We start from the raw sequence: 26,050 nt of genomic DNA on the forward strand, positions 1-26,050 counted from the left end.
CTGATTGGGTTGTAAGAGTCTCAACCCAATCATTTCTCCTCTGAACTTATTTGCATTGTCTCACATGTGAGGTTTTGGGGGACAGCTCACATCTAAACCATAAGTTGTTGCTTTTTAAGCTCTGGGGTCTTCACATTGATCCCCTTGTTTAATTACTAAGAACTCAGAAGTAGGTACTTAGCCCCAACATAGGGTAGACTAACATTTCTAGGGTCTCCAAATTACCAAGTACACAGACGAGACTTGAGTCAGGATTTCTGAGTCTAAAGATCTGCCCTTTCCAACAGAGTGCTCATGTGACAGTCTCTGCATTTAATGACACTGGCTCTTCCTTTGTGAGGTACTGCATGTTCCTTTGGATGCAGGCAGAGCGTAAGTGAACTCAGATCACTTCTTACCTAATGAGCTGGAGTTCTGGCCTCCCAGGATTATCATCATCCATCTTTTCTAAAACCAATCTCATCCTGCTGAGTTTTGGAATCTTGGATGGAACAAAGATCTTTTTTTCAGAGGGACAAAGGCAGGAGGGTTCTCCTGCATCTCTACCATGTTGCAAGTTAGAAATGCCGAATTAAAAAATTCCAAGGGGCCAGCTGGAACCTGCTGGGTGGTACGTGTTGCCAGCACCTGATTCTCCCTCACTAGTCATTAGGTACAGAAGGACACATCCTCAGAACCATTATGCTACAGTAGGGGGGCGAGGCTGGACCCGTACTGCAGCAATGCAACAGCAAAGGCCCCTGGGAACTGTTTATTACAAATGACCAGAACACGAAATCAGCAAGTTCATGGATAGAAAATAAAAAACAGAATTAAGCTTGAGAATTAACTGGAACACAGACCTCCAGTCCTTCTGCCAGTCTGCTGCTGCCTTGAAAAGCAAACAGCTGACTGGTGAGTCATACCCAGGTGGCACCTGTGTGGGCATTTCAGGAGGTGAGTTTTCTCCCAGAAACCATCGCACCAGAGGACAACAAACTCCAGTGACTACAATGTTGGGTCAACAGGTCCAGGGGTCTTAGACCACTGCTGCTGTCCCTGGGAAATAATGATGGCATCGTGTGTGTGTGCGCGTGCACATGGTTACTGGGGACGGAACCCAGTGCTCCATGCATGGTAAGTGGGTGCCCTATCTGATATACATCCTCAGCCCCGGATGGGGCCCTCATAGCTTTGTGGGATGGGAGTTCACCTCCAGCACAGATGACAAGCGTGCCCAGGGTTGCTGTGTATGGTTTCTACAGAGTAGACTGCCCACGGGCCTCATATCCTAGTGGGTGCGGTGCCAGTCATGAGAGAGATTGCTCTTAACGATCCTTTTCCACAAAGGATCTATTTGTACCCCAGCATCTTCCCAACTTGTCCTGCTGTCTTTACAGTATGGATGGGTTGTGCAGCCAGGGAGGGGATGAGCTAAAATATATGAGCCTGGAGGAGTAAACATGGCTAAGTGCTGAATTTTCCAGGGCTTGTGGGCCAAAGGTGAGGGTTTGATTGGTGAGTACAATGAGGGGCCACATGTTCTGATTGTGACTGTATCAGGATCCTTTTGCTATACGTGGAGAAGTCAGCTGTCATTTTGTCCCCTGATGCTTTGCCCGTTAGTAAATTTCCCCCTTAGCAGGTCCCTCCGTCGGCTCGAGCACAGAAAGGCAGCCCTCGGAGAAGCTGAGTGTGCGACATCTCTCTCCTACCTAACGCAGGGAAGCACTGTTGCTCATCTTCGCCTATAAGAGCCCCTGCAGCAGAAGGTGAGTCTTACTGCCATGGCCAGTCTAAAGGAAGGGTGGACAATGCAGTGTCTCTAGGACCACACCCAGGTCTGAAGGGACCCCTGGCCAGCATCCCTGGTCCCATTTGCCTTTTCCTCTGATCCTGAACTGATATTTCCTGATAGTAAATCAAACAGATGGTCAGTATGAGTCATCACTGAGCTTGGTGCAAGCAGATGCCTGTATATAAATTTAAAAAATGAGGTCAGAAGCAGCTTCAGGGCATAAGTTACCAAGAATAAATCTTGCCAGCTAGCGGAAGCAGCAGGAAGAAATGAAACCCCTCATAACTTTTCTTCCTCTCTAGACTTACTAATGACCCCTTTCCTTCTTTTGATTCTCTGAGGTTTTCTATCCCTCCTTGGCATTATGAAAGGTGCTAATTATAGAAAATATTTGAAAATATTTGCTCATCTCATCATCTGCTATAATTCTGATCTCTTGAATCATTCAAAAGTACATTAAACACATGGTTACTTCAGCCCTAAACCGTAAAAACAAGGACAGATGTCTATATAACCTCAGTATTGAAACCATCTAAATTTTAAGCTTCTTAATATATAATCACTAAATTTCCTCAATTATTTTTTTATATATATGTTTTTAATATATCTTTTTTGAACCAGGGCCCATGATGGGATTTCTAAAGTGTGAATAATAGATAACTGCTCTACAAAACAAAAACTCCGAAGCAACACCATTACCAAAAGTTCCAGGATCACCTCACTTGAGATCTTCACTTCTGCGACTGGAGAATTTTCTCTCTGGAGTTAATGAGAGAAAATTCCCACTTCCACTCCTACCGTTAGCTTGTACCAATGTCATGCTAATGCTATTACTCTCACAACGTGACAACCGCACATGCATTATGTTTATGAGACAACTAATCATTAGATGGTTGATTAGAACCAAGGCCTGCTATAAATTTGGTCTTTGTCATGAGAGAAAAAATTTTTTAGAATCTAGATGCACAAATAATTTGTAAGGAACCCACCTCAAGATTCTTAAAGGGATTTGTATTTTATTTTTGCATTGCTTTCAGTCTTAAAATGTTCTTTTTGTGTTATACTTAATTTAAAACTGATAGACCATGAAGATTTATATCAAATACCAAAAAAACCTGGAATGTTCCCAACTTAGTCTGAGACTACTAAGGGATTTGATTTCTCTTGGCTAAAGGATATCTCATAGATTGTGTGTGTGTGTGTGTGTGTGTGTGTGTGTGTGTGTGTGTGTAAATGATTCACTGTGATCCTAAGGATATGGAACAGCATAAGACTCTACCCTGAGGCTCCATTCCTGATTGACAAACTGCCATTTTTAGCTGATTTACTAAAGGGAATCATCAAACCAATCTCAAAATCTCAAAACAACATTTCCTTAAATAACTTTTAGCTCTGGGTTTTGAGGCCACAAAAAGACAATTAACACTAATGCATCAGGTCTTCATATCTCTGACAAGTAATTGAAAAGAAATGAGCTGGGAAAACTGGAGGCCGAAGCACCCCAGCCCAGGATCCCCATTCTGGTGGGAGAGCGGGGATGAGGGCCTGGGCCTGCCCAGAGAGTTGCGGCTCTAAACATTTCCTTATATGGATGAACATATTAGTGTGAGTGTTTCCTGCATACTGATGTTAAGCCCCAAGGAGACGGGGGCCGGTGGAGCAGGCAAAAAAATCAGGCTTCCATCCCCCATGACCCTCCTCTGGGCAGAAAACACCAGCTGCAGTTTCCAGGCCTTCATCTGAGATGCTCCATCTGTTCCTGCCCATGTGCTTCTCCCTTCTCTGGTGCCCTAGCTGAATGAGGCAGTAATAATCTCACCCTAGTCTGTGTGGGCTGTGTGTGTTCTTTTCCCATCGACCTGTGCCTCCCATGACTGATGCTATATATTACCATGTCTCTCCTCCACCCCTTCCCCCTGTCGGGGGCTCAGAGAATAATTATTTTGGGATCAGAATCATGTCTGATCAGCTGGGAAAGATCTACAGCTAAGAGAGGGTGGCCTAGAAAGTGGCTTTCCCTTGGTCCCATGCCAGTGCCAAACAAGGTGAACATTTTCCAAGATGTGACTTGGAGGTACAAGGGAATGGTATTTAATAATAATGACCTGTTCTTTCCTTTTGAGTTGCCTGCCAATCTTTCTGACAGCCTTCACTGGAAAGCCTTCATCTGGAGCCTGCACTTTTTAGTGGAAGTGATAAGTTTAAAAAGTGGACTTAAATGACCATTGTAAATAACGGATCAGTGATCTGCAGAGATGGCAAAAATTGTGACAGGTAAGTCTAAAGGGACTTACCAGAACCAATGCCTAAGCCTGGCAACACCAGCCCAAGAAGATCAGGGGTTCTCCACTCTGGCTGTACCTTAAGATCAAGGGCAGAGTTTTCAGAATTCCTGGACCCACTCCCAGAGACTTTGTTTTCCCTGGCTTGAGATGGGTGTCTGACATCAGGATTTTTAGTTTTCCAGGTGTAGATTTTAATGAGCAGCCCAAGTTGACACCATTGTACCACACTGCTTTTCCCTGGTGTTTGGAGACACCTGCTATGTAACTCCGTAGAGCCAACTCTGTTGTGACCCTAAGCCCTCGGCTTCCAGGCACTCTGTCCATTGGTGTCTCCCCATAGAGACAGGCTCTGATTTCTCAGTAGCTCCTGGAAGGCTAATGAAATTGGCAAGGACTGAATTGGCTTTGGACAATGGTGACTGATAGCCTATCTCAAGAGCTGGTGTTTTGAGGATCTCGGGGGTGAGCAGGCACACTTCATTTGGACAAATGAAATGAGATGAAATGCCCTCCCCCTCATTCTTAGTCATTAAGCCTAGTGTGGCCCTCGTAGAGATCATTCCTATCCCCCACCTGCTTCTCAAGATCAGTCCTTTTATACCGTTTCACTGTGTTGTAGGGTACGCAGACTGCTGGTGTCTAAATGTTTCAGATCTGAAACTTTCATCAGCAAAACTTTGAGCAAACCCATCAACTGACAAATTCATTTTATCAACTCTTGCTGCCACTGTCAGACTGTGAAAGAAAGGGTTTGTTGTTTTTAAGAGTTAATAGCTATGAGATCACCTTGTCCACTATTTGTCCACTCCTGGAGGTCCAATCCTCCATGTTGTCAACTTACCGGGTGGACAGTGAGCAGTCCCACCAGAGATGGGGTGCGTGCTCCCCCTCTGAGCCCATGGGGACTCTTGGGCACATTCTGCAGAACCAGTGATTCTCAGGCCATCTTGCCAGGTCCTGATATGCTGATAAGCCTAGCAGGTTTGTTCTCGAGATTAGGCCATGCCTGGAAAAGTGTCAAGACACTTGAAATCATAAAGCCACCCAAGGGCAAGGAACTAATAGAAGTCCAGCTGTCTCCCTTCCACATAGCCTGGCTTATTTTCAATCAATAACATACCCTGGTTCTGGTATTGGGCTGGAAGTAGGGTTCACACAGAAAGGCTGAGGGGCACTGTTGAGGGTGCCCACACAAAGAGAGAGAGCATGTTTCTTGGGTAGCCAGGGAGGTTACCCTCAGAAGGGTGGGCAAAATAACTCTGGATCAAGTATAGGTAGGAATGTAGAGTGAGTCTGTGATGGGCTACTGAAAGCAGGCATTTGATTTTTACTTTCCTTGAATTCAATTTATGTACATTTAAATGTGCAATTATTTCCTTTTAAGGAGGAAAGCAATAAATGTTAACTGTAATAAATTCAAATAGTAATCTAGAATGTGAAGTAAGAAGCAAGAGACCTTTCTCCTGCTCCTGACTCCCTGGGTGCCCCCACCGAGGTAGCCCCTCTTCTGAGCTTGGTGAACATTCCTTTTATGACTAACTTAACAATTAGTTTTATGTGAGAGATGTTAATATTTATGAAAGAACATAAAAACATCTGGAAAAATAACCTTTGGAAAATGAACAGTGATTACTTTGGTGTGACAATGTGGTTTTAGTTTTCTTTCTGCTTCTCTGGGTTTTCTGTCAAGGAATTTATTTTGATGATGTAATAAGGACAATAGAACTGGAAAACAGGGACTATAAAGTAGAAGTCAGAGACGGGGGACGGGGGGGGCAGATGTGGGGCTGGACCAATCCAACAAAGTAATCCATCTAAGAAGCTCAACTAAACCTTTCTATACTCCAGTGAGCTTCTTGTCCCAATTCCTGCACTAGGTGTGACCCTGGGAAAACTCGATGCCTTTTTGGGGCTTCAGTTTTTCCATCTGCCAGATGTCAAGTTGCACTTGGTAAGTGGTAGGTTTTGTCTTCCAGAGGAATATTAGGCAATAATACCTGGAGCCATTGCTGGTCAGCACATCTGAGGGGGGACGCTACTGGCACCTAGTGGTCGAGGTCAGAAATGCTGCTCTACATCCTTCAAGGCAGGACACCGGGTACAACAAAGGATTCTCTGACCCTGGTGTCAGATACCTCCAGGGTAGGTATCTGAAACCTTCCCCAGATCTGGTGTGTGTCTGAATTGGTGCGCTTCAGTGCAGACTCTCCTACCTCCTGGAAAGGAAGTAGTGTTCCCAAATGACTCCTCAGAGTGTTTCTGTGGAATGAGCAACAGGGTCTGAAGACCTGGGCAAGAAACTATGCAGGAATGGCCGTCTCCTTCCCAGAAATTCAGCCTTCTACCACTCACATGTACAAATAGCGCCCTCTCCTGGTAGGTAAGGGCATCAACAGTGAGCTGATGACTAGAAAACGACATAGAATTGAAAACTTGGTGATTGCCTCTTTCCTCTAATGACCACCTTATGATTTCCCAGCCTGAGGTGCCAGAAGAAACACTTGATGTTCATAACAATTTCCTTTAAAAACATGAGACATATAAGCAGATACTTAAGTATTGATTCATTTCAGATTAGATCCCACAACTATTAAGAGCCCGCTATGATCAGACCATTTATAGAAACTTGATACACAACCAGCCTAGTACCACCCCTACAGAGGGAGGGAGAGGGGCTTTTCACCAAGAAAAGAGTGAAGTTGGATCTCTGCCTCCATTAAGACCAAAGATCCATTCCAAGTGAAAATAACAGACTTCAAGTTCTGTTCAGCTTTGAAAGACTAGACTCAGAACTTTCAGAAGACAACATATCTTCATAACTTTGAGGAAGATTTTCTAAGTGCATCACAGGGCACCAACCAGAGATAGATGCCCTAATCTCTAAGAACTATTTCACCAAAAGATAAGCCACACTGATACATTTGCAACACGTGCATCTGTAGTATCTAATGGTTATAAGCCATTAAAGAAAACCCAATTTAAAAATGGGCAATGATGTAGAATGGCACTTTACAAAGGAGGGATCCCAAATGGCCCGTAACATGTGGGAAGGGGCTCAGAATCACTAAAGAAATAAAAAAATGTAATGAGATCAAGATTCACCCACCAAAATGGCTAGGATTAAAAAGATGGACAAATTCAGTTCATGAGGATGTGAAGAAATTTTGGAATGGGAGTATAAATTGATAAAATGAATGTGTAAAGTTGCTTGGTAGTACCTACTGGAGCTAATCAAGTTTACCTAATAAAAATAACACATATATTCACCAAAAGACAGGTACAAGAATAGTCATAAGAACACAAAACTAAACAACACGAATGTTCGTCCACAATAAAATGGATAATTCAATTAATATATTCATGCAATGAGAATATTCGGTCATGAAAGGAGAACCATCCACCACTTGAACTGCACAGACATGATGCTGAACAACAGAGGTCAGACAGGAAAGGGAATCATACTGTATATGAGTCCATTCATAAGAAGTTACATGTGAGGGACAGAAAACTCATTTTGGGGATATTAGAATCATTTCTTTGGGGGCACTTATGGTGCCCTAAAGGAACTATCTACAACATTGCAAGTGTTTTGTTTATAGACCTGGTGAGTATTACCTGGGCATGTCCCTTGATCCAGCTATTCACTTGAAACTTTATGCCTTTGTATGTTACACTTTAAAAACACCAAAAATTTTCTCTACTATATACTGAATTTTGAGAAACAAATACATATCTTAATGAAGAAAATCTTTGTCCAAGTAATCTTTTAAATTTCTATTTCCTCTGCCTACATATTAATGTCTCTTATAAAAGGCAAGAAGGTATTTTAGCATATGACCAATATGGAATCCACAAGAGAACAGTGAAAGAAGAAAAAATTACACAAAGGCAATGTCACAATAGAAAAACGGACAAAAGCCTTCTCTGTTACCTTTTTGTACTTTTCAGTACCCTCATTCTTCTAGAGCTAGTACATGTTATTTTAAAATTAATTTTAGGTGAAGAGTACATGAACTTTCCTTGTTGGAAATGAAGACATTTCAGATAAGGGTAAAGCCCCTGTTGACCTCTAATCCTGGTTTCCTCCCTGACCTATAGAGAAAATGAGTATATATTTCCCACATTTCTTCTTGGTGTGGTGTTATTTTGTGGGTTTCATCTTCTATACATGATGTCACAATGTGGCTTGTCTAGGAACTTGCTGGTTTTCCTCTCCACATTTCTTATGCTGATATGTGGAAAGCTATATTGCTTTACTTTTTTTTTTTTTTTTCCTGTACTTGGGATTGAACCCAGGGGTGCTTATCCACTGAGCCACATCTCCAACCGTTTTTCTTTTGAGACCGAGTTTCACTAAGTTGCTTAGAGCCTCACTAAATTGCTGAGGCTGGCTTTGAACTCATGATCCTCCTGCCTCAGCCTCCCGAGCCACTGAGATTTCAGGTAAATGTGCCACTATGGCCAGCTCACTTTACTCTTTTTAACTGCTTCAGAGTCTTCCAGAAATAGACATTACACTGTTCATACAGCTGTTCCTCTATGGATGGCCCTTAGTCTTTCTGAATTGTTGTTTTGCTATTCTATTTAATAAGAACAATTGATGTCACATCAATATTTATTCTGGTTTCCTATACTAACAAGTTCCAGAATATTCAGGCCCCATTTCACTCTCAGAAATCCCAGCCTTTGCTTGAAGATTTCCCCAACTTTCAAAGCAGCCAGGGGAACACAGCTTTGGTGAGCCCTGATTCCTGTCCTGGTCACCCTACCCCGCCCATCTGTCTAGGCTGGGATCGCACTGGAAGTGTGTGTGTGTGTGTGTGTGTGTGTGTGTGTGTGTGTGTGTGTGTGTGTGATCTGCTGCTGCATCCTGTGACTCAGGTGAACTGCTCCCCTCTCGGGTTCTCCACAGGGGCTAGGTGCATCTGTGCTGCCGAGGTCCCTTTCCACTGGGAAAGTCTTTGCTCCCGAGTGTCTTGCTCTCCTTGCTAATATATGCAAGTGACCACCCAGACAGGGAGGGGGGGAAGCTGAGAAATATTTTCCTTTCCTTGCAGCCCCCATTATTCGCCTGCATCCTGGTGTGAATTGATGTTCTTCCTGAAAGGAGGAGCTGACAGGAGACCCACCCTCCCCACCTCCACATCTCCTGGTACCCCAGAGGCCTTGAGCTGTGTTTTCCCTTCTCATCCCGGTGACTTCTGAAGGCTAGGTTGCCATAGCAACCCAAGCCCACTGAACCATGCTAACAACCTGTTATTTAAAGAGAAGCAATTAGCCCTCTCCAGAGTCCATTTAAAGGGGGCAACAGAGGAGCAATTATTCCTCACAGAGGAAGAGCAACAGTCCCCATTTCAGAGCCTCAGGGTTGGAGGGAACAGCTGGCACAAGACCCTTGACTGAAGATGAGGACATGGAGGGACAGGGTGCACAGGCTCACCTGCGTCACCCAGACCAGGAGGCCAGGAGCGCTGTCTGTCTGCATCTTTCTACCTTTGTTCCTGTCTCCCTCCTTCCCCTCTCCCTCTTGTCTGTGGGCTTGCTGCCTCCATGATAACCACTGGACTGCAAGCTGTCTTGTCCTTCCCCTGCTGTCCAGTTAGTTCTCCCCAACAGTGCCTTTGAGAGTCAGATCTTCTCCCTGCTCCAGGCCTCCCTCAGCTTTCTGCGGTGGCCAGGAGAGGAGCCCCTCCTGCTCAGCTCCTACCTCTGCCTCTGCATTCCAGCTCGCTCTTGGGTCCTCTCTGTTCCCTACAGATATCGAGCTCCATTTCTCCAAAATTAGAATCTCCCTCCCGACACCGCCATCCATCCTGATCCTGCTACCCTGAGGTTCCTTCACAGTGAGTGCCAGTGTCTATGGATGACTTTGTCTTCAGAACAAAGGTGAGAATACTTTGTCTCTTATTCACGGCCACCGTCCATACCCTAGAACTGCACCTGGCAGGCAGCTAGCTCTCACATCTGATGCTGAATGCACTGATGAAGGGATGCTCAGAGCTCCCCGGTGCATCCGGAGGGTTACGCATCCCCAGAGGCACATCCTCCATCTCCTCCCACTGCTCAGGGCTGACCAGTTCCCCCTCTCCTGGAGGACTGGGCCCACCCCCATGGAGAACAGAGAGCATTGGGGAAGAATGTGAAAGACACAGCTCTTGATAAGTCCCATTCACAGATGAGGGCCGGGAGTTCAGACAAACAGCACTATTCCCGATTATTCCATTCTTACTGCATGCATTCTATGAGCATTATCTCTCCTTCGCCTTTAGATAACCCTGCAGGGAAAAATCATGTCACCCATAGCAAAAATAAAGATAACGCAGCATCCTGTCCTCTCGGAATGGAAAAGCGCCCCAGGAAAATTCCTTTGCATGTTCCAGGAGGCCTACCCAGGAAAGTCCTTCCTCAGCCCCAAGACCACTTCAAGCTCTGTTTTATGTCCCCTCTGGGCCCTGTGCTCATCCCTCATGGCACTCATGATTGTGAACACATCATTTCTATGTCAACACATAGTGGGTTGGGGACGGGGACTGGCTACCTCTCAACGTAGCGCTGGCCCATGGTGGACGGAAAAACCAAGATTTGGAGGGGGCCCAGAGGCCCAGGGGCAGCTGGTGAGGGGAAGAGCTCAGGTCTAATTTCAGGGCCACTACTCCATCCAGCTTTCTGATGGTCATAGTCGCCTGAACGTGAAACGAAAGCGCCTACACATACTTCAGCCTCAGCATCTGGTTGTGGCGTTGTCCCTTCTATCCTGGAGCCGCCATGACTGCTTTGGGCTTGGGACTTACCAGCGCTTGCTCTATGAGGAGGCAGAACAGGATGGCATTGCCCACCTCCCTCAGGCTCTGGAACACGTCTGTTTTGAGCTCTGCGTACTCGATGATGTCCTTCAGCTGGTGGTGGAAGAACTCCAGGATCCCTGGGAGATGAACAGAACGGTCGGTGGGAAGCTGACCCTGTGCAGCCAGGTTTATGGGAAGCACTGGCTGAGCAGTAGCCCCAGACCTGACTCTCGGATAACACCAGCTCAAGCCATGGGTCCCCCTAAGTGAGGGCCCAAGGTGGGATTTCTTGTGGGGTTCAGTATTTTAAAAAGCTCGGGAAGCTGGAACAAAATAAAACACAAAAGGAACAGGTCTTCTGATCTATTTGTCTCCAAAAATTTGCCTGATTTCTTAATGACACAAACTAGATAGTGTGGTAGGCATGCTATCTGCAATCCCATCTAGTTTCTTTTTTTTTTTTCAAATTTTAAGCTACATTACTACTCTTTAATAAGAACACTTCTCATTTTAATTAGTGCATTATAAAGGATTCGTTGTGAGATATTTGTGTATGGACATGGCATAATCTGGGAGACTTTATTTCCCAGCACTTCCACAGGTCCCCCCCTCCTCCCTCCTTTTTGACCTCCTTGCTATACTCTATTGGTCTCCCTTTTATTTTCGTGAGATCCCTTTTTTTTTATTCCTTTTCTCCCCCATCCTCATGAGGGAAAACATTCGACCTTTGACTTTGAGTCTGGGTTACTCCACTTAGCCTGATGTTCTCCAGTTCTATCCATTGACAACCAAATGACATCATTTCATTCTTTTTGGCTGAGTAAAACTCCACTGTGTATACACACCACATTTTCTTTTGCAATATCTCATTTACTACTCATAACAATACCATTAGCTAGGCACTGTTACCTGTTTTCAGAGAAGGTAAATAACATACCCACAATCACACAGCAAGTCAGTGTGGCAGCTGGGATTGAACACTAAGAGGTTTTAGCTTTACCCCTTTCCTATTGTGAATCACATTGACCCAGTACTGGACATGTTGATTCTTTTTGAAACTAAACTCATTCTCCATTTCCCACCACTCTCCAGTCCCCAGGTCGAAAGGCAAAAAAAAAAAAAAAATGTTTGTAACTCGCCCAAGATGTCACCTGCACCTCCACCAGGGCACTAGCCACCTCCAGACCATGATCCACCTTAGGAAGCCTGGGCTATTCATATTTAAATGCTCTCACTGGACAGTGGTGTTGTGAGGCAGGCCCAGCAGACATCATTTACCTCCACCAAGGGAGATTAAGACAGGTTCAAGGCTGCCTGGCTGGGGGCTGTGCTAGGATGCAAAGCTCCTGGGTTCCCGGGCAGGTTAGAGATGCAGAGTCCGAAGGGGATGGTCACAGCTCCCACCCCAACATGGGGTGGTTTCCATTATCTTCCCATCACCAACCTGGGGAGCCGTACTCGTGCCGGGGCAGGCGGCATATCTTGGGCATCACCTCGATCAGGGTCTTCACATACTGGAGAATGGTTCCTTGGAGCTGCAGAAGAAGAGTACAGATGGGTGAGCTAGTCCACTGCTGCTGTGGGCACGGCTGGCCTCAGGGCCAGGCTACTGGGGCACACAAAGGTTGTGCAGAGGTCTGTAGGGCACTGAAGTGTGGGGACAGCCTTATGATCCTCTGTTAAGTCAGAAAGGAGCTCTCCTTCCTCTCATGGGCTTACAGACTTGAAAGAGGACACATTTCTAGGCATGGGGTCCTTCCTAGGGTTGGAAATGTTCATGAAATCCAGATGAAGAGCTAAAATGAAATGTGGGCAGGGAACTGTGGCGATTAGGACACATTATCTAATTTAAGCATGGAAAATTCATGGCACGTTCATTCCTCCCAGGTCCAGGGCAGACATCTTTAAGCAATTACCTTGTTTTCGTGTTTGATTCTGCATTTAGCAGCCCAGTCTTTAACAACCCACAGCTGCTGCCAAGGAGAGCTAGCAGGTGAATCCTGCTTGCTGTTCCTGACCTGGTTGGTTATACGCTACTTTCTCTTTTGTCATCTAATATTTTTAAGAAAGTCTTGTTTGCATGTTTTGGTCTTGCAAGGAATGAAGGTCTAGATACCCTACTTGGGGCAGATATAGAATGGTGGGAAAGGGATACAGATGTCCCTTGAAGTTAGTGCAGTGTTGATAAAAGTGCTCAGAAAAAAATCCCAAGGGAGCTGGGCACGGTGGGGCACGCCTGTAATCCCAGCAGCTCTGGAGGCTGAGGCAGGAGGATTGTGAGTTCAAAGCCAGCCTCAGCAAAAGTGAGGTGCTAAACAACTCAGTGAGATCTTGTCTCTAAATAAAATATAAAATAGGGCTGGGGATGTGGCTCAATGATTGAGTGCCTCTGAGTTCAATCCCCAGTAACCCGCAGCCCCTGCAAAAAAAAAAAAAAAAAAAAAAAAAAAAAAAACTGAAAAAAAAAGAAAAATCCCAAGGGGACAAAGTATGGTGATTGATTAGAGATGTCTGTCATAGGCATGGGAGTGGGAAAAGGCAGCACATGTGTCATGGATTGGCCATGCTCAGATTAGCTTAGCACAGCTGGCTAGCATGAGCAGCCATTTGCAGGCCATGAAGGTCAAAATGAGGACCGCTAAATTGAGTCATCCAAAACAAGAAATGAATTCAGGGCCTGAAACAGGGAGGTAAATCCATAAGTCAAAAGCTGCATAGAAATGTGCTTTTAGGAGTCACCAGGAGATGAGGGCCAAGGGAGAAGTGGAGAGACTAGGACTCCTTTTTACAGAACAGATCAAAAAAGAAATCAAGTCTTGTCCTTATCCCTCCCACTTGGGCACATCCCAACCTGCCCCGAGTCTTCTCCTTACCAAACTCTTGACGATTTTCAGCAGTTCCTCCATAACCACGGCGATGCCCTGGTAACCCAGGAGTCTACAGATGGTCTTGAAGTGAGGAGGCCCCACGAAGTTCCTATAGGAGCTGTAGATGTGGCTGTAGGCGATGTTGAGGGGCTGGAAAACAGAGGTGGGGCAAAGTAAGAGACCAAGCACTGAACATCCGGGTCCTGGCCTGAGTCCTGGCAGGAGGCGTTGGGGACCTGGCCTCTCACTGGGTTCCCCATGAGTACATTTGAAGATGTTGGCCAAGGAGAGAGGTGTGGTCAGTGATGTTCAAAGGCCACGAGATAGACCAGCTGTTCCCACGCTAGAGAGGGAAAAGGGCTTCCTTCCGAGCAAATATCTGTTTCATGGGGACTCACGTTACCCACAACCGTCCACACAGAAACCAGGACTTTGCCAAATGGAGCCGTGGGACAGGGTAAAATGGCTTATTTTCTTTCTCTAGAGGCTTTTGGGTACTAGAAATCATCTGGACGAGCCATGTGAAAGCTGAGAAGCTGATTCAGCATCGTCTTCTACTGTTGGTTGTTTTCATCTAGGACACCACGGGGTCCTGGGAATTGGGCAGGCCCGGGAGGCAGGAGGCAGCTTCTGAGTGCCTGGGAAAACCGCTCGGGCCATTTGCGTCTTAGTTTCTTATTCTATGAAATGTTAGGGGGTTGGTTTAAATTAGTGATTTCACAATTTTCAAGGACACGGTCCAAAGGGAGAATGCCATAGAAGCTCATCTGTGAAACAGGCAGAGTGAAGCTGCTCTGGTTGGGAACCCAGAGCCAGGACCACTGTCTGGCTGTCCCCATCATCCTCAAGACCCCATGAGACACCCCTGGCTGAGGACAGATGACCCAAACAGCAGGCCCTCCAATGGTCTCATTTTGGTTGGTGAGGGCATAATAGTTACAAATGACTCTAAGGCTCATTTTTGAAATGCTGCTATCTATGGACTAGCTCATGCCAGGCTCTGTGAGGCCCTTCATGTGCATTTTCATCTGATCCACACAACAAACATATGCAGTGTATGCCATTCTTAGCCCCATTTCACAGATGAGGAAACTGAGGCTCAGGCTGGTCAGTACCCTGCTCAAGATCACACAGTTGGTAGATAAACAAGCCCTGGTCTGAACCAGGTATGGCTGATTCCAAAGTCCATCCTCTTACCTCTCCCCATAAGGTATATTTTGGAAATTGAATTCTTTTATAAACCATGCAGTTTTTTTTTTTTTTTTTGGACACTTCATCTCAAAATTTAGTTCTCAATATTATTTTCTTTCCTGGAATTATAAACATCTTGAGCATGACCATACAAATATGAGAAGATCACATCACTATTCCATTAGCTGAAATTCTACTGGTTGGCTAATTAGAAATTCCACTTGAATTAAACTCTGATGATGCTTCTGGAGGACTGTAACACTCTCAATTCCCTGTGGAACCACCGAGGGAGGATGTAATTACGTTCAACCTAAATTTTGAGTTAAGTATGTTTTGCTGTGTACAAATTATCTTAAACTTTACAAAACAAACATCACGACTCTAGGATCCTTTAATTATAGGATCCACCAAGAGTACAATTAGAGTTCCCACTAATAATGAGGATTCATGACAGATTAGAGCACCCACCCACCCACCCACCGAGTTGAAGAACTGTGTTTGGTAAGCTTGTGCCCATCTATGAGTAGGTTTGGAATGCGAGCAAGAGTGGGAGGGATCTACTTGACGTAGTTTCTAGATGTATGGGCCAGGGGTGGTTTATGTAAAGTCTGATGTTCACTGAAGTTCATGTTCAGCAAATCCTGCGAGTGTATGAATTGTGGAGTCTGAGCCAACCCTGGGCTAGGCCAGGACAGGCCATTTTCTACATGTTGAACAAACCTGTTTTAGAGCCTCAATAAACAGGCCACCTTAGTGAATGGGACTGGGACTAGGGTGAGATATGTGAGGCATCCAGAGCAAATGCCAAACCAACCATAGGGGATGGAGATGGACCAGGAGGGGACACGAGAGAACTTTCCAGGGTGAAAGTCAAGGTCTGCAACTTGATTGGCTTGTTGACCACCCAGATGCACATATTTGTTAACACTTATGATCTTCTCTGTACACTTATGACCTTCTATGTACTCGTATGATTGTGTCCCTACAAAATGTATGCTTTAAGATCCCACCCCCCATAGGACGGTATTAAGAGGAGGGGCCTTTGGGCCATGGTTTAGTCCCGATGGTGGAGACTTCCTAGTGGGATTTGTGTACTCAAATCAGGAAAGTTTGCTCCTTCTTTCTGCTCTGTCACATGAGGACATGACACGGAGATGGCCATCTGCAAACTGGACCTCTGATCTGTCGGCCCTTGATCTTAGACTTGCTATTTAAGTAACCCGGTCTCTGGCACTCTTGTTACAGCAGCCTGCACTGACAAAGACAGTACATTTTTCTATATATGGTTATGCTCCAATAGGAAAGTAAATGTCAAAACCCTGCTGGCTTGTACCATAGCTTCCTAATGTTTTCAAAGATCAAAATGCAGAACCCTTGCTTTGAACTTTCTCCTGAAGAGGGCTGTGTGCATGGCACCAGGGGACAATACCTCAGCTTGTTCCGTGACCTTAGGGGGACTGACAGCTGTTCACTGCCCTGATAGCCTTCTCATTCCCACCCACACCCAAGACAGGATTCTCCTCTGAATCCAGGAAAGTACATTTGTCCCCTTTTCAAAAGTCCTATGAAAGGAATTTTTGAACAGCAAGGAGCTTTCTAATGTATATTCCTAGTGGGGACAAAAGGCGATCAGATCAGCTATATATTATATTATTTTCTGTCTGACAACTTCTTTCCTTACTTTGTCAGAGTACCAAGGATGGTCTCTAAAGTGGGCACAGCTACAACTGACTTCAAACCCCAGGTCCCTCATTTACAAGATGGATGCTTTTGGGAAAATTACTTCACCCTTCAGCCTTGGTACCCTGCAACTCCCCTCCAAAAAAGATGATGATACCAGAGCCACTAGGGCTCCTGGAAGTTAATTGATACATAAAGAAGGGAGCATGCCATTTGACACACTGGAAGCACTCATGGAAATAACAGCCATTAACGTTACTGTATTTGATAACTTGGTAAAGTAAGTTCTGGCTACAGCTATGATTCTCTGAAGTTGGAGGGGACATTGCCTATGTGGGGTATCAATTCATACCACACAGGGTGTGACCCACAAGGAGATATGCCAGGACACGCCTGCCCCAGTACAGACATTGCTCAATGTTCAAGGCTTCATAACAGTGAGAGCTGTCCTATCACTCCCTCCTGAGGCCCAAGCTCTACGGGGCTCTTCCTGGATGCTCATCCTTCTTAGCAGTCTCCTAAGTCCTCATCCTCACCGGAGGACCTTTCTAGAACCAAGTTTCCCTTTGTACTTCCCAGCAACCAGAAATGAACATAAGCTCTGATATCTGGAAATTGTTCAGCAGACCTTCCCAGGTGTAGGCAGAGGAGAAGAATTTTGGAATTGTTTTACCATACAAGGGTTTTAAAATTGCCCTCCCTACCTCCTGACCCACTTAGTGGACTTCTAGTTGGAGTTTCTATGTCAGTCTTTGATTCTAGTCTTGAACTTCAGGCCTCTGTTGATGGCCAAGCTCTATGTCATGCAGGAAGAGCCAGCATGAAATGTACAGAATTCGAATCCTCTAAATGAACAAGCTGCCCCCACCCCCACTCCCCCAAAGACACCATATTCATGCAAGAAAAAGCACACGCATGCTGAGAACTACATGCACACACACCCCCGGAGGGCACCCATCTGACCTGCTGACTCAATAGGAGGCTGGGCCCTATTGAGAAAATGTGGGAATAAGGGAGCCTGGGCATTTTCTGGGGTTTGGCAAAGAAAAACAGGAATGCAACAAGTCTTGAGACACTGGACGCTTGCCACTCATCTCGCACGCTGAACCAATTCTGTTCACCGACTCATGTAACAACCACTTGGCCCGATGGGAAACTAATTACATATCCTAACTGTGCAGGCTGGCTCACTTAGAGCTGAACTTGTTAAAATCCACACTACACAAAATAGATCAGTTTATGAGGCTTCCAAAAAAAAAAAAAAAATCCTGATTCAGGAATTAGAATCATGTTATTACTGAGACACAGATTACATTTTCTGGAAAAGCAAGAGAAAAAAAAATATATGAAGAGTTTGATCTTTGGATTGTAGGCACTGTGTAGAATGGCTTTTAAAAAACTGTGGTAAAATGTACATACTGTTCACCATTTTAACCATTTTAAAGTCTGATGTAATGGACTTTTGATTGTAATGCCTGCATCTCTCACCAGATGGTCAACACAGGCCAGACACTCCAAACAACAAGGCCTATTTGGCAAACTAAATTTGTAAGCAATTTGCATCTCTGCTCTCTGGAACACAATTGTTGTTTTCAGAGATCCCAAGAGGAATTAAAACTGTTTCTAATTTCCTGTTTTTGTTACAATTTGTCCAATGAATGCCATCAGCCCACAAACACAGCCCCTTAATTCAGGTTGGAAAATGGCAGCTGAACTCTAAAATCACTTCAGGTAAATGCAGATGGGGTAAATTAATAACTCAGTCACACGGCCTATGAGGAAGACGGTCCAAAGGACTGATCAGTCCAGTTAGAGATTCAAATCCATCACTAGGGCTTGGGTAAGATGGCTGATTCGACTGGCTGCCCCTTCTAGATATCTGCTGAGCTCCAGGGCTGGATCTCCAACCTCCGGGTTCCTTCAGGATAGTCTCTGCTCAGGTTGAAAAACCCAAGGGAGTTGCTATAGAAATCTCAGGAAATGATGCTTCTTTCTTCTTGAGCTTTAGAAAGGGCAGGAGGAAGAACAGGAGCCAAGCCTTCCACATTAGAGGTGCCATCTCTCTCCTGCAATATTTAGATGCTAAAACCTTTTGAGGAAAACCAATGTCATCACTTTTCTTCATAATTGGCACCCATGTGATGACACACAGTGATTCCTTCATGACCCCCAGGTAGTTTTCTGTGGCGGCTCTAACAGAGTACCACAACCCTGGTGGTTGACATAACAGAGACTTGATTCTCTGGAAGTCACAAATCCAAAATCGGTATCACCGGGCCTAACTAAATCAAGAGTTTATGAGGTCACATTCCTTCTAGAGCCTTCCAGGGGGAGAATCTGCTCCTTGCCTTGTCCAGTTACTGGTGGCTGCCCGCATTCTGGCTTGTGACTGCATTATTCCACCTTCAAATCCCCCTGCTGAGTCTTCACACACCTCCTCCGCTTATGTGTATACTTCTGTCTCGTAAGGTCATTTGTGATGCATTTATGGCCCACCCTTATAATCCAGGATCATCTTCCCAGTCAAGATCCTTCACTTAATCATATCCACAAAGGCGCTTTTCCAAAGAAGGCTGTATTCACAGGTTCCAGGGTTAGGACCTGCGATCTGTGGGGCTGTTAGCAGCCTACTGCGCGGATCATACCCATTCAGCAGAGCAAGAATCCCAAGCCCAAGTGACTAGCCCAAGGTGCAACATAAGATGCTCTTCTGCCAGGTTGCCAGGGAAACAAAAACTTCTGGACTGGTGGGGAAGGAACACTGTGGAGCCTGGGAATGGCACTGGGAAGACACAGGGAGAGGTGGAGGCAAGGAAGTGGGTGGCACCGTAGGCGTCACCAGGGTGAGGGGAGATCCCTGGGTCAGCCCAGGTGGGAAGGGCTGACATCCAGGTAGTGGCCCTGTTGAGATGTACCCTGCTCCCTGCTGCAAAGCACTGGTCTCGGCTCCGGGGACTAACTTAATGGGGATCTTATGCAAAAGGAGGATGAATTTCCCTGAACTCAAATTGTGGCCTGGACAGAGGTATTGTTACCTACTGGTGACCATGCTAAAAATAGATCACAGCCACAATTTCTAAGGGCCAACAATTTACTAAGAAATGATTAAAACTGAATGATCTGGAACTGGGGTTGTGGCTCAGTGGTAGAGCGCTTGCCTAGCATGTGTGAGGCACTGGGTTTGATACCCGGCACCACATAAAAATAAACAAATAAAATAAAGGTATTGTGTCCATTTACAACCCAAAAAATCTTTAAAAAAAATCTTTAGGGCTGGGATTGTGGTTCAGTGTGGAGTGCTCACTTAGCATGCGTGAGGCACTGGGTTCCATCCTCAGCACCACGAAAAAATGAAATAAAGATATTGTGTCCACCTCCAACTAAAAAATAAATATTAAAAAAAACTTTTAAAAAATTGAATGATATATGCCACAATTTATATCACTTGGAAGGCAGTTTTGTGATGTTATACAATATTTAATTGAATATTTTTAAAGTTGGGTCCACATGTTAATTTTAATTACTGAACCAGTTGCTAAATTTTCTAAATTTTTTACTTAATTTTTTTGTGTGTGTGTGTGTGGTACTAGGGACTAAACTCTTACTTAAAAAAAAATTTGAATTATCACCCCTAAGTGACAGAGCTCTGAAGCAACTCCAAAAGTACATTTCATTTGCACTGCAAAGCACAAGATGTTCAGTAGAGGAAACACTTCCTGCCCATATTTCTCCAAATGAGCTGATGTTGTGCTTGCCTCTGTCAGCTACAGGCAGGTGGCTAGATGTTGTACCTTTGTGCTTTGCTGGGTGTCACTATTAGCCTTTGGAAAGAGACACACTGTCTGTGCTACAGCATATTTAGGAGAGGCCCCTGGGAAGACAGAATGCTATGGGAAGGCCACAGAGCAACTGCTGGACCAAGAACCTGGGCAGCAGCGCATGGGGTTGCACACCTGTAATCCCAGCAACTCGGGAGGCCAAGACTGTTGGGCAGCTTGGTGGCTCACCAGGCAGCTCTTCCTAACTTTGTGGTTATCACTGAGGTGACTCAATAGGGGAACTTCTTGGATCCTTTGGCCAAGAACCAAGAAGAGAGAAGCTTTGTATTTTGTTTTTAATGGACATGTAGTTATTATACACACTTATGAAGTACAGGACACCATTTCATTACATGAATACAATGTGTAATGAAAAGGTCAGGGTGATTAGCACATCCATAATGTCAGGCATGTATCATTTTTTGTGTTGGGGACATTCAAAATCCTCTCCACTGGCTACTTTGAAATACTTCATTGTTGACCACAGTTATCTTGCTGTGCTATAGAACTTCAGAAGTTATTCCTCCAATTGCACCCTATGCCCATTAACCATCCCTCCCAACCCCCTCCCCCACATGCTTCCTAGGCTCTCGTAACACTAGTCTATACTCCTCTTCAAAATCAACCTTTTAACATCCACATATATGAAAACACACACACACACACACACACACACACACACACACACACACACACACACACTCCTCTGAGGCAAATTATAGAGAGGAACAGACAAAAAACAAACAAAAAACCCCTGACTTTTAAAAACAAAAAAACTGTCCAGGTCTAAACCTATCTGAGCTCCTCTCCTTCCTCTATCTCAGATGTTCTCTGGTCTCCTCCACAGAATGGCACCAAGGTACTCTCCTAAGGTTGAAGGCAGCAGGAAAGGTTGGAATCTCAGAGGCGGATATACCTTTGTGAGGAATGGAAAAGGGCAGCTAGGAGACCTGGAAAGAGAGGACCACTGCAGAACCATCCAGTCCAGGAATGGTACAGAGTCTCCATCCGTGATGGCCAGTGCAGTTGATTGACAGGTAAGCAACTGTGATGGGAACTGCGCCTCTGAGCCCAGTCAGGAGTACGGACTAGATGCCTTGGATTTCTGCAGCCAATTAGCACAAACTTGGTGGGCTAAAATGACAGAAATTTATTCTCTCACTGATCTAGAGACCAGAAGCCTGCAATCAAAGGTTGACAGGGCCACGTTCCCTCCAAAGTCTCTGGGGAGAAGTCTTCCCTGCCTCTTCCAGCGTCTGGTGGCTCCTAGTTTCCCCTGGTTCTAGTAGCGTCGTTCCAGTCTCTACTTCTGTCCTCACAGGGCCTATTCCCTTTGTGTGTCTCTCTGTGTGAATCTTTCTTTTCTCTAAAGATTGCAGCCAGCCCTGAATCCAGGATGATTTCACCTTGAGATTCTTGATTAATCATATTCACAAAGACTCCCAATTCTACATAAGGTCATATGCTGAGGATTTGGGTAGATAGCGTTTTGAGGGGACGCTAATCAACCCTCTGCAAGTGCTGGGATGGCTGGGAAAGCTTGAGTAGGGTTCCGAGTTGGCTAGGAATAGTACTCACACCTTCTATCTGCCACTCAGATCAAGCCCAATGCCTTACATATGTCGGAACTGGGACTCGGGCAAGGTCACAGGACACAAAAATAAAGAAAGAACACTTTAAGATGCAGGAGGTGGGGGTGGGGGTAGAGGATGAGGATGAATTTACTGTTAGTTGTAGATTAACTGAGAAGATCATCTTTGAATTTAAAACCATTATCCAGAGAGTATCTAGATGGGGCAAGAAAATAATCACTAGTCAACTAGAGAGAAAACTTAAGAATATTGGAAGAATTAGTGCATCCTCGAGATCGTTTTCAGGTTTTTTTTTTTTTTTTTTTTCCTTTTTGGCCAAAGGAATGAGAGCTTCTCTCAATGGGCAAAAGCCTCTCCAGACTGGTCCCTGAAAGCATCGTGCGTAGAAGCCTGCTGGTTGCCATGGTGAATGATGCTGATGTGAAGAAATGAATAATGTGAGCATCGGGGGCGACAGTGGGATTACTCAGTGGCAATAGAGACATCAAGGAGAGCCCAGAGCGGAGGAGGGAGAAGGCACCATTCTCTGGGCTTTGGTCCACACTGCCTCGGAGGATAGAGCTCTAACCAGACACACTGCAAGCATCAGGTAAGAGATGTAGCTAGCTCGACTTGGAAATGGAGACAGCTTTTCCTTTCACACTCTGTTTGGAGAGGGGCCAGGTGATGGTAAAGAACAGCTAAAAATAGGGGAGAATTTGGAAACAGAGCTGAGGAAGTAAAAGAACTAAGAGAGATGGATTTGGTCCTAAAGGCTGAAGATGCTGCTAGCATCCTTACAGAAAGAGCTTAAAAATGTCTGCTGTAGGGAAGTCAGGCTGTAAAACCAGCCAGCGGCAGATAGGAGGCAAATGGAAGAAAAAGATTCATGCGTGACAAGAGCGGGATTCCTGATCACTCCTGATGGAAGGGTTCTGCAGCGGCCATTGATATGTTTTACAGGGAATGAATTAAGCTGTATTCATTATGGCTGGAAGTGTGTTTGTAGGATGTGTAGGATGCTGGGGGTGTCGGGGGAGGATGAATGTGTACGAGGAAACCACAGAGGGAGTGCAGACCTTCACTCTCCTTCCAGACAAGTGTTCCCAGGAGGATCTGAGCACACCTGTCTCATCCCTTTCTGGCCCTATTTAGGGGGAGGAAATTTCCAGCCAAAGGGAAAGGAACTATTCCCCTTCCTGAGCACTTTAGTTCACTGCCATCTTTAGAGAAGAAAAACAAGAATTGAAAAATTTCACTTTGTGGTTTATCTTTCTGTAGCTCAACTTCCCTAGAAACCTGGGCACAAGCCATGGGGTTGGGGGGAGGCAGAGCAGAGAGAAAGGCTGGTTTGGCTCAATATCTGAATCGGGTTAAAACCTGATTGACTGATTTTTACTATGTCATTGCAGTCTGAAATGAAACCTGTGTTGTGTGGGAGAGGAGGGGCAGAGTGACATGTTTACCAGCGCATACAGAGGTTGACCACAGCTGACTCTATGTTTCACCAGGGGAAACTCAGTGGAGGGCAACTCTATCTCTCAGAATTAAAGAGAAACCAAAAGATGGCTTTCTCTTCCCCAAGAGGGAAGGTTGGAAGTCTGAAGAGAGCTTATTTGATTTGTTTGGTAAAACAGCAACCGAGTCTTAGTATGAGATCCTTATTTTGCAAAAATGTTCTGTTACTAAATCCAGTAGCCTTGCATTTGGAAGTGAAGTGGTTAAGCAGCTTTGAGTTCTCTTTCTATTCATTAAAATGCTGAGTGACCTCATGTTGTTCATCTGCAAAATGGAAATCTGCAAAGCAGCTCTCCAGGTGAGATGCAGAATAATGTTAAATATTATTGCATATGAAGTGTGTAACATGCCCTGGACAGAGCAATGACCCACTTGCTGTGGGTGGTTATGACCACCACTGACAGGCATAATACCTGGAGCACTGAAGAGTAGCACCATGCTCTACAGGAGCTGGTTATCTCGACCTAGGAAACGAATTTCCTGGTACCTTTGGCCTTGAAAAAACAAAACCGAAGCACAAGATTTAAGGTAAAATCAGCTGCTGGCAGGAGATAAAATGAATCTCCGTTCGTCATGGGCAACGTAACTGGGGGTCTAAAAAAAGGAATAGGTACAATATTCTAGAACTGAGCTCAGAACACCTGGAGCAGAGGCAGGAGGTCAAGAAGAGAGATTTTAGATGAAATAATTGCTTGCGTGGAGGTCTCAGACCTAGGATGATTAAGGTGCGACCCCAGAGATTCTACTGATTCTCTTTTTATTCTTTCTTTGAAAAAAAAAAAAAAAAAAACAATGAGGTAGAAGTGATGTTGTACCTACAGGATTTGAGCCAGGGAGGGATGTGGCTGAGGTTGGAATGGGTGACCAAGGATATCAGCTTTGACATGAGTTGTACCTTCCTTGTACAGCTTCTTTGCTAGCCAAGGTAAGTAAGGTAACCTCTGGGCCTCCATTTGTTGGTCTGTAACGTGGGGTCCATATCAGTGCCCATCTCACACGCTCGAGACGTGGTGGCTATGATGATGATAAATAATATTTAAGGAGGGGGTGTCACTCTTCACTTTGATCTGGTTTTAGAATCGGGATGAACATCGAGGTTGGGAACGTTTCTTACACGGGCGCCATCATCTCCTGGTCGTCCTCGGAGCCCTGCCTGGAGGACTATTACCATATTATGTACAGGCCCAACTGGAACAGCATCTTCTCCGGCTATCTCCGCTACAGCTTCCACCACGAGGAGAAGGTGCCTCGGACCATCAGCTCCGTGGTGCTGGAACACCTCGCCCCTTCCACTCTCTACTTCCTCTGCATCAGTTGTAAGAAGGCTGCCTTCCCCTACAGGCACTACTGCACCATGTTCCACACCTTGGATAAGAGTCCACTGGCTGCGGGCAGCTCCCTGGTGGATCCCCAAATCTCCCTTTGGGTGTTGATGGCCATCCTGCTGGCTTGCTTCACAGCTGTGCTGGCCTTCATCTGCCTCCAGTTCTGGTGCATCCGTTGCCATGAGCCTCGATGGTCTTACAGAGCTGGCCACATGGAGGAAGCCAATGGGCTAGTGAGATGGCCGGAGGAGGCCCCGGCCCTTGGTCAGAGGGAGGAAGACCTGCAGGGGCTCCCCCTGGTGGAACTGCCACGCAAGGACTCTGGAGCAGGAGCTGGAGCAGAACCGGAAGCCCAGCAGCATGCCCCTGATGAGGAAGCCAGGGAGGGAGGTGATCAACCCGCCATAGTGCCTCACTTCAGGGAGTGAGAGGCGGGGAGGAGATGGCCCTCATCATACAGCCTAATGCCCCCTACAGTAGGTCTTTTGTAAAAATGTGCCTATAGACTCCCCATATCTCTTTCCTTAAATATCAGTGCCATTGTGGATCCCCTGGGTTGGGTGATGCCTGATGATGAAGTCTCTCAACCCAGTGCTTACACTTCCTGGGTGTGCCAAAGGGCAAACACGGATCTCCTCAATGTGTCCATTTGAGGGTTCCAGTTAAGAATCGAGGTATTCTTTTAATATTCAATCAAAAGTGGACGTATTATAAAGTTAAAAAACATGCATGGCTTAAATAAATACACAATACTTGAAGAATATGTGTGAGTTGCCAGTGGGCCCCTTGAGCTATGCTTTCATTCATTCTTTTGGAAAAGGGTGAGAGGTCTTTCTTTGGAGTGTTTTCCAGATTTGAGGCAGTCAGAGACCACTTTATACCCCACCCTCATTTTTTTTTTTAAACCATCGGCTTTCTTTATTATTATTACTAACAATATTTTTATTTAAATTGACTCATTTTTTAAACTTAAACTCATTTAAGCCTTATATCACCCCATAAATGAACAACCAGTACCCTCTGGCTATAAATAGAAGACAGATGAGTATTAGTATTAAGAAAACAAAATAATAGTAAATTTGTCTTGGCCACACTTGTCTGGCAATGACTCTGAGTTTAAGACCTGCTCTTTTGTGTTTGATAAAAAGAAAGCGGGGTGGAACTCAGGCAGTGCTGAAGAGGTATTAAAGATATGAGCACTGATGTAAGTCCTTTGTCTTAATCTATTGCAAG

General features: G+C 45.2%; 2 protein-coding genes across 4 annotated transcripts in view; one reads left to right on the plus strand and one right to left on the minus strand.

Moving 5' to 3' along the window:
* Positions 1–26,050, minus strand: part of Cyfip2 (cytoplasmic FMR1 interacting protein 2) — a 120,984-nt gene that overhangs the window by 20,635 nt on the left and 74,299 nt on the right. For all 3 annotated transcript variants that reach the window (XM_076856393.2, XM_076856394.2, XM_076856395.2), the window contains exons 24-26: positions 13,721–13,864; positions 12,292–12,382; positions 10,854–10,984 (exon numbers count right to left, since the gene is read on the minus strand). In XM_076856393.2, coding sequence (XP_076712508.1) covers positions 10,854–10,984; positions 12,292–12,382; positions 13,721–13,864 — 366 coding nt within the window. The remainder of the gene's footprint in view (positions 1–10,853; positions 10,985–12,291; positions 12,383–13,720; positions 13,865–26,050) is intronic.
* Positions 24,577–25,245, plus strand: Fndc9 (fibronectin type III domain containing 9). The gene has a single exon (XM_076855727.2). The coding sequence runs from the start codon at positions 24,577–24,579 to the stop codon at positions 25,243–25,245; it is 669 nt and encodes a 222-aa protein (XP_076711842.2).

The sequence above is a fragment of the Callospermophilus lateralis genome, chromosome 5, assembly GCF_048772815.1.
Source record: "Callospermophilus lateralis isolate mCalLat2 chromosome 5, mCalLat2.hap1, whole genome shotgun sequence".
Taxonomy (NCBI): domain Eukaryota; kingdom Metazoa; phylum Chordata; class Mammalia; order Rodentia; family Sciuridae; genus Callospermophilus; species Callospermophilus lateralis.

Excerpts from the sequence above, each read along its gene's own strand:
- Fndc9 (XM_076855727.2), top strand. The coding sequence starts at position 24,577 with ATGAACATCGAGGTTGGGAACGTTTCTTACACGGGCGCCATCATCTCC.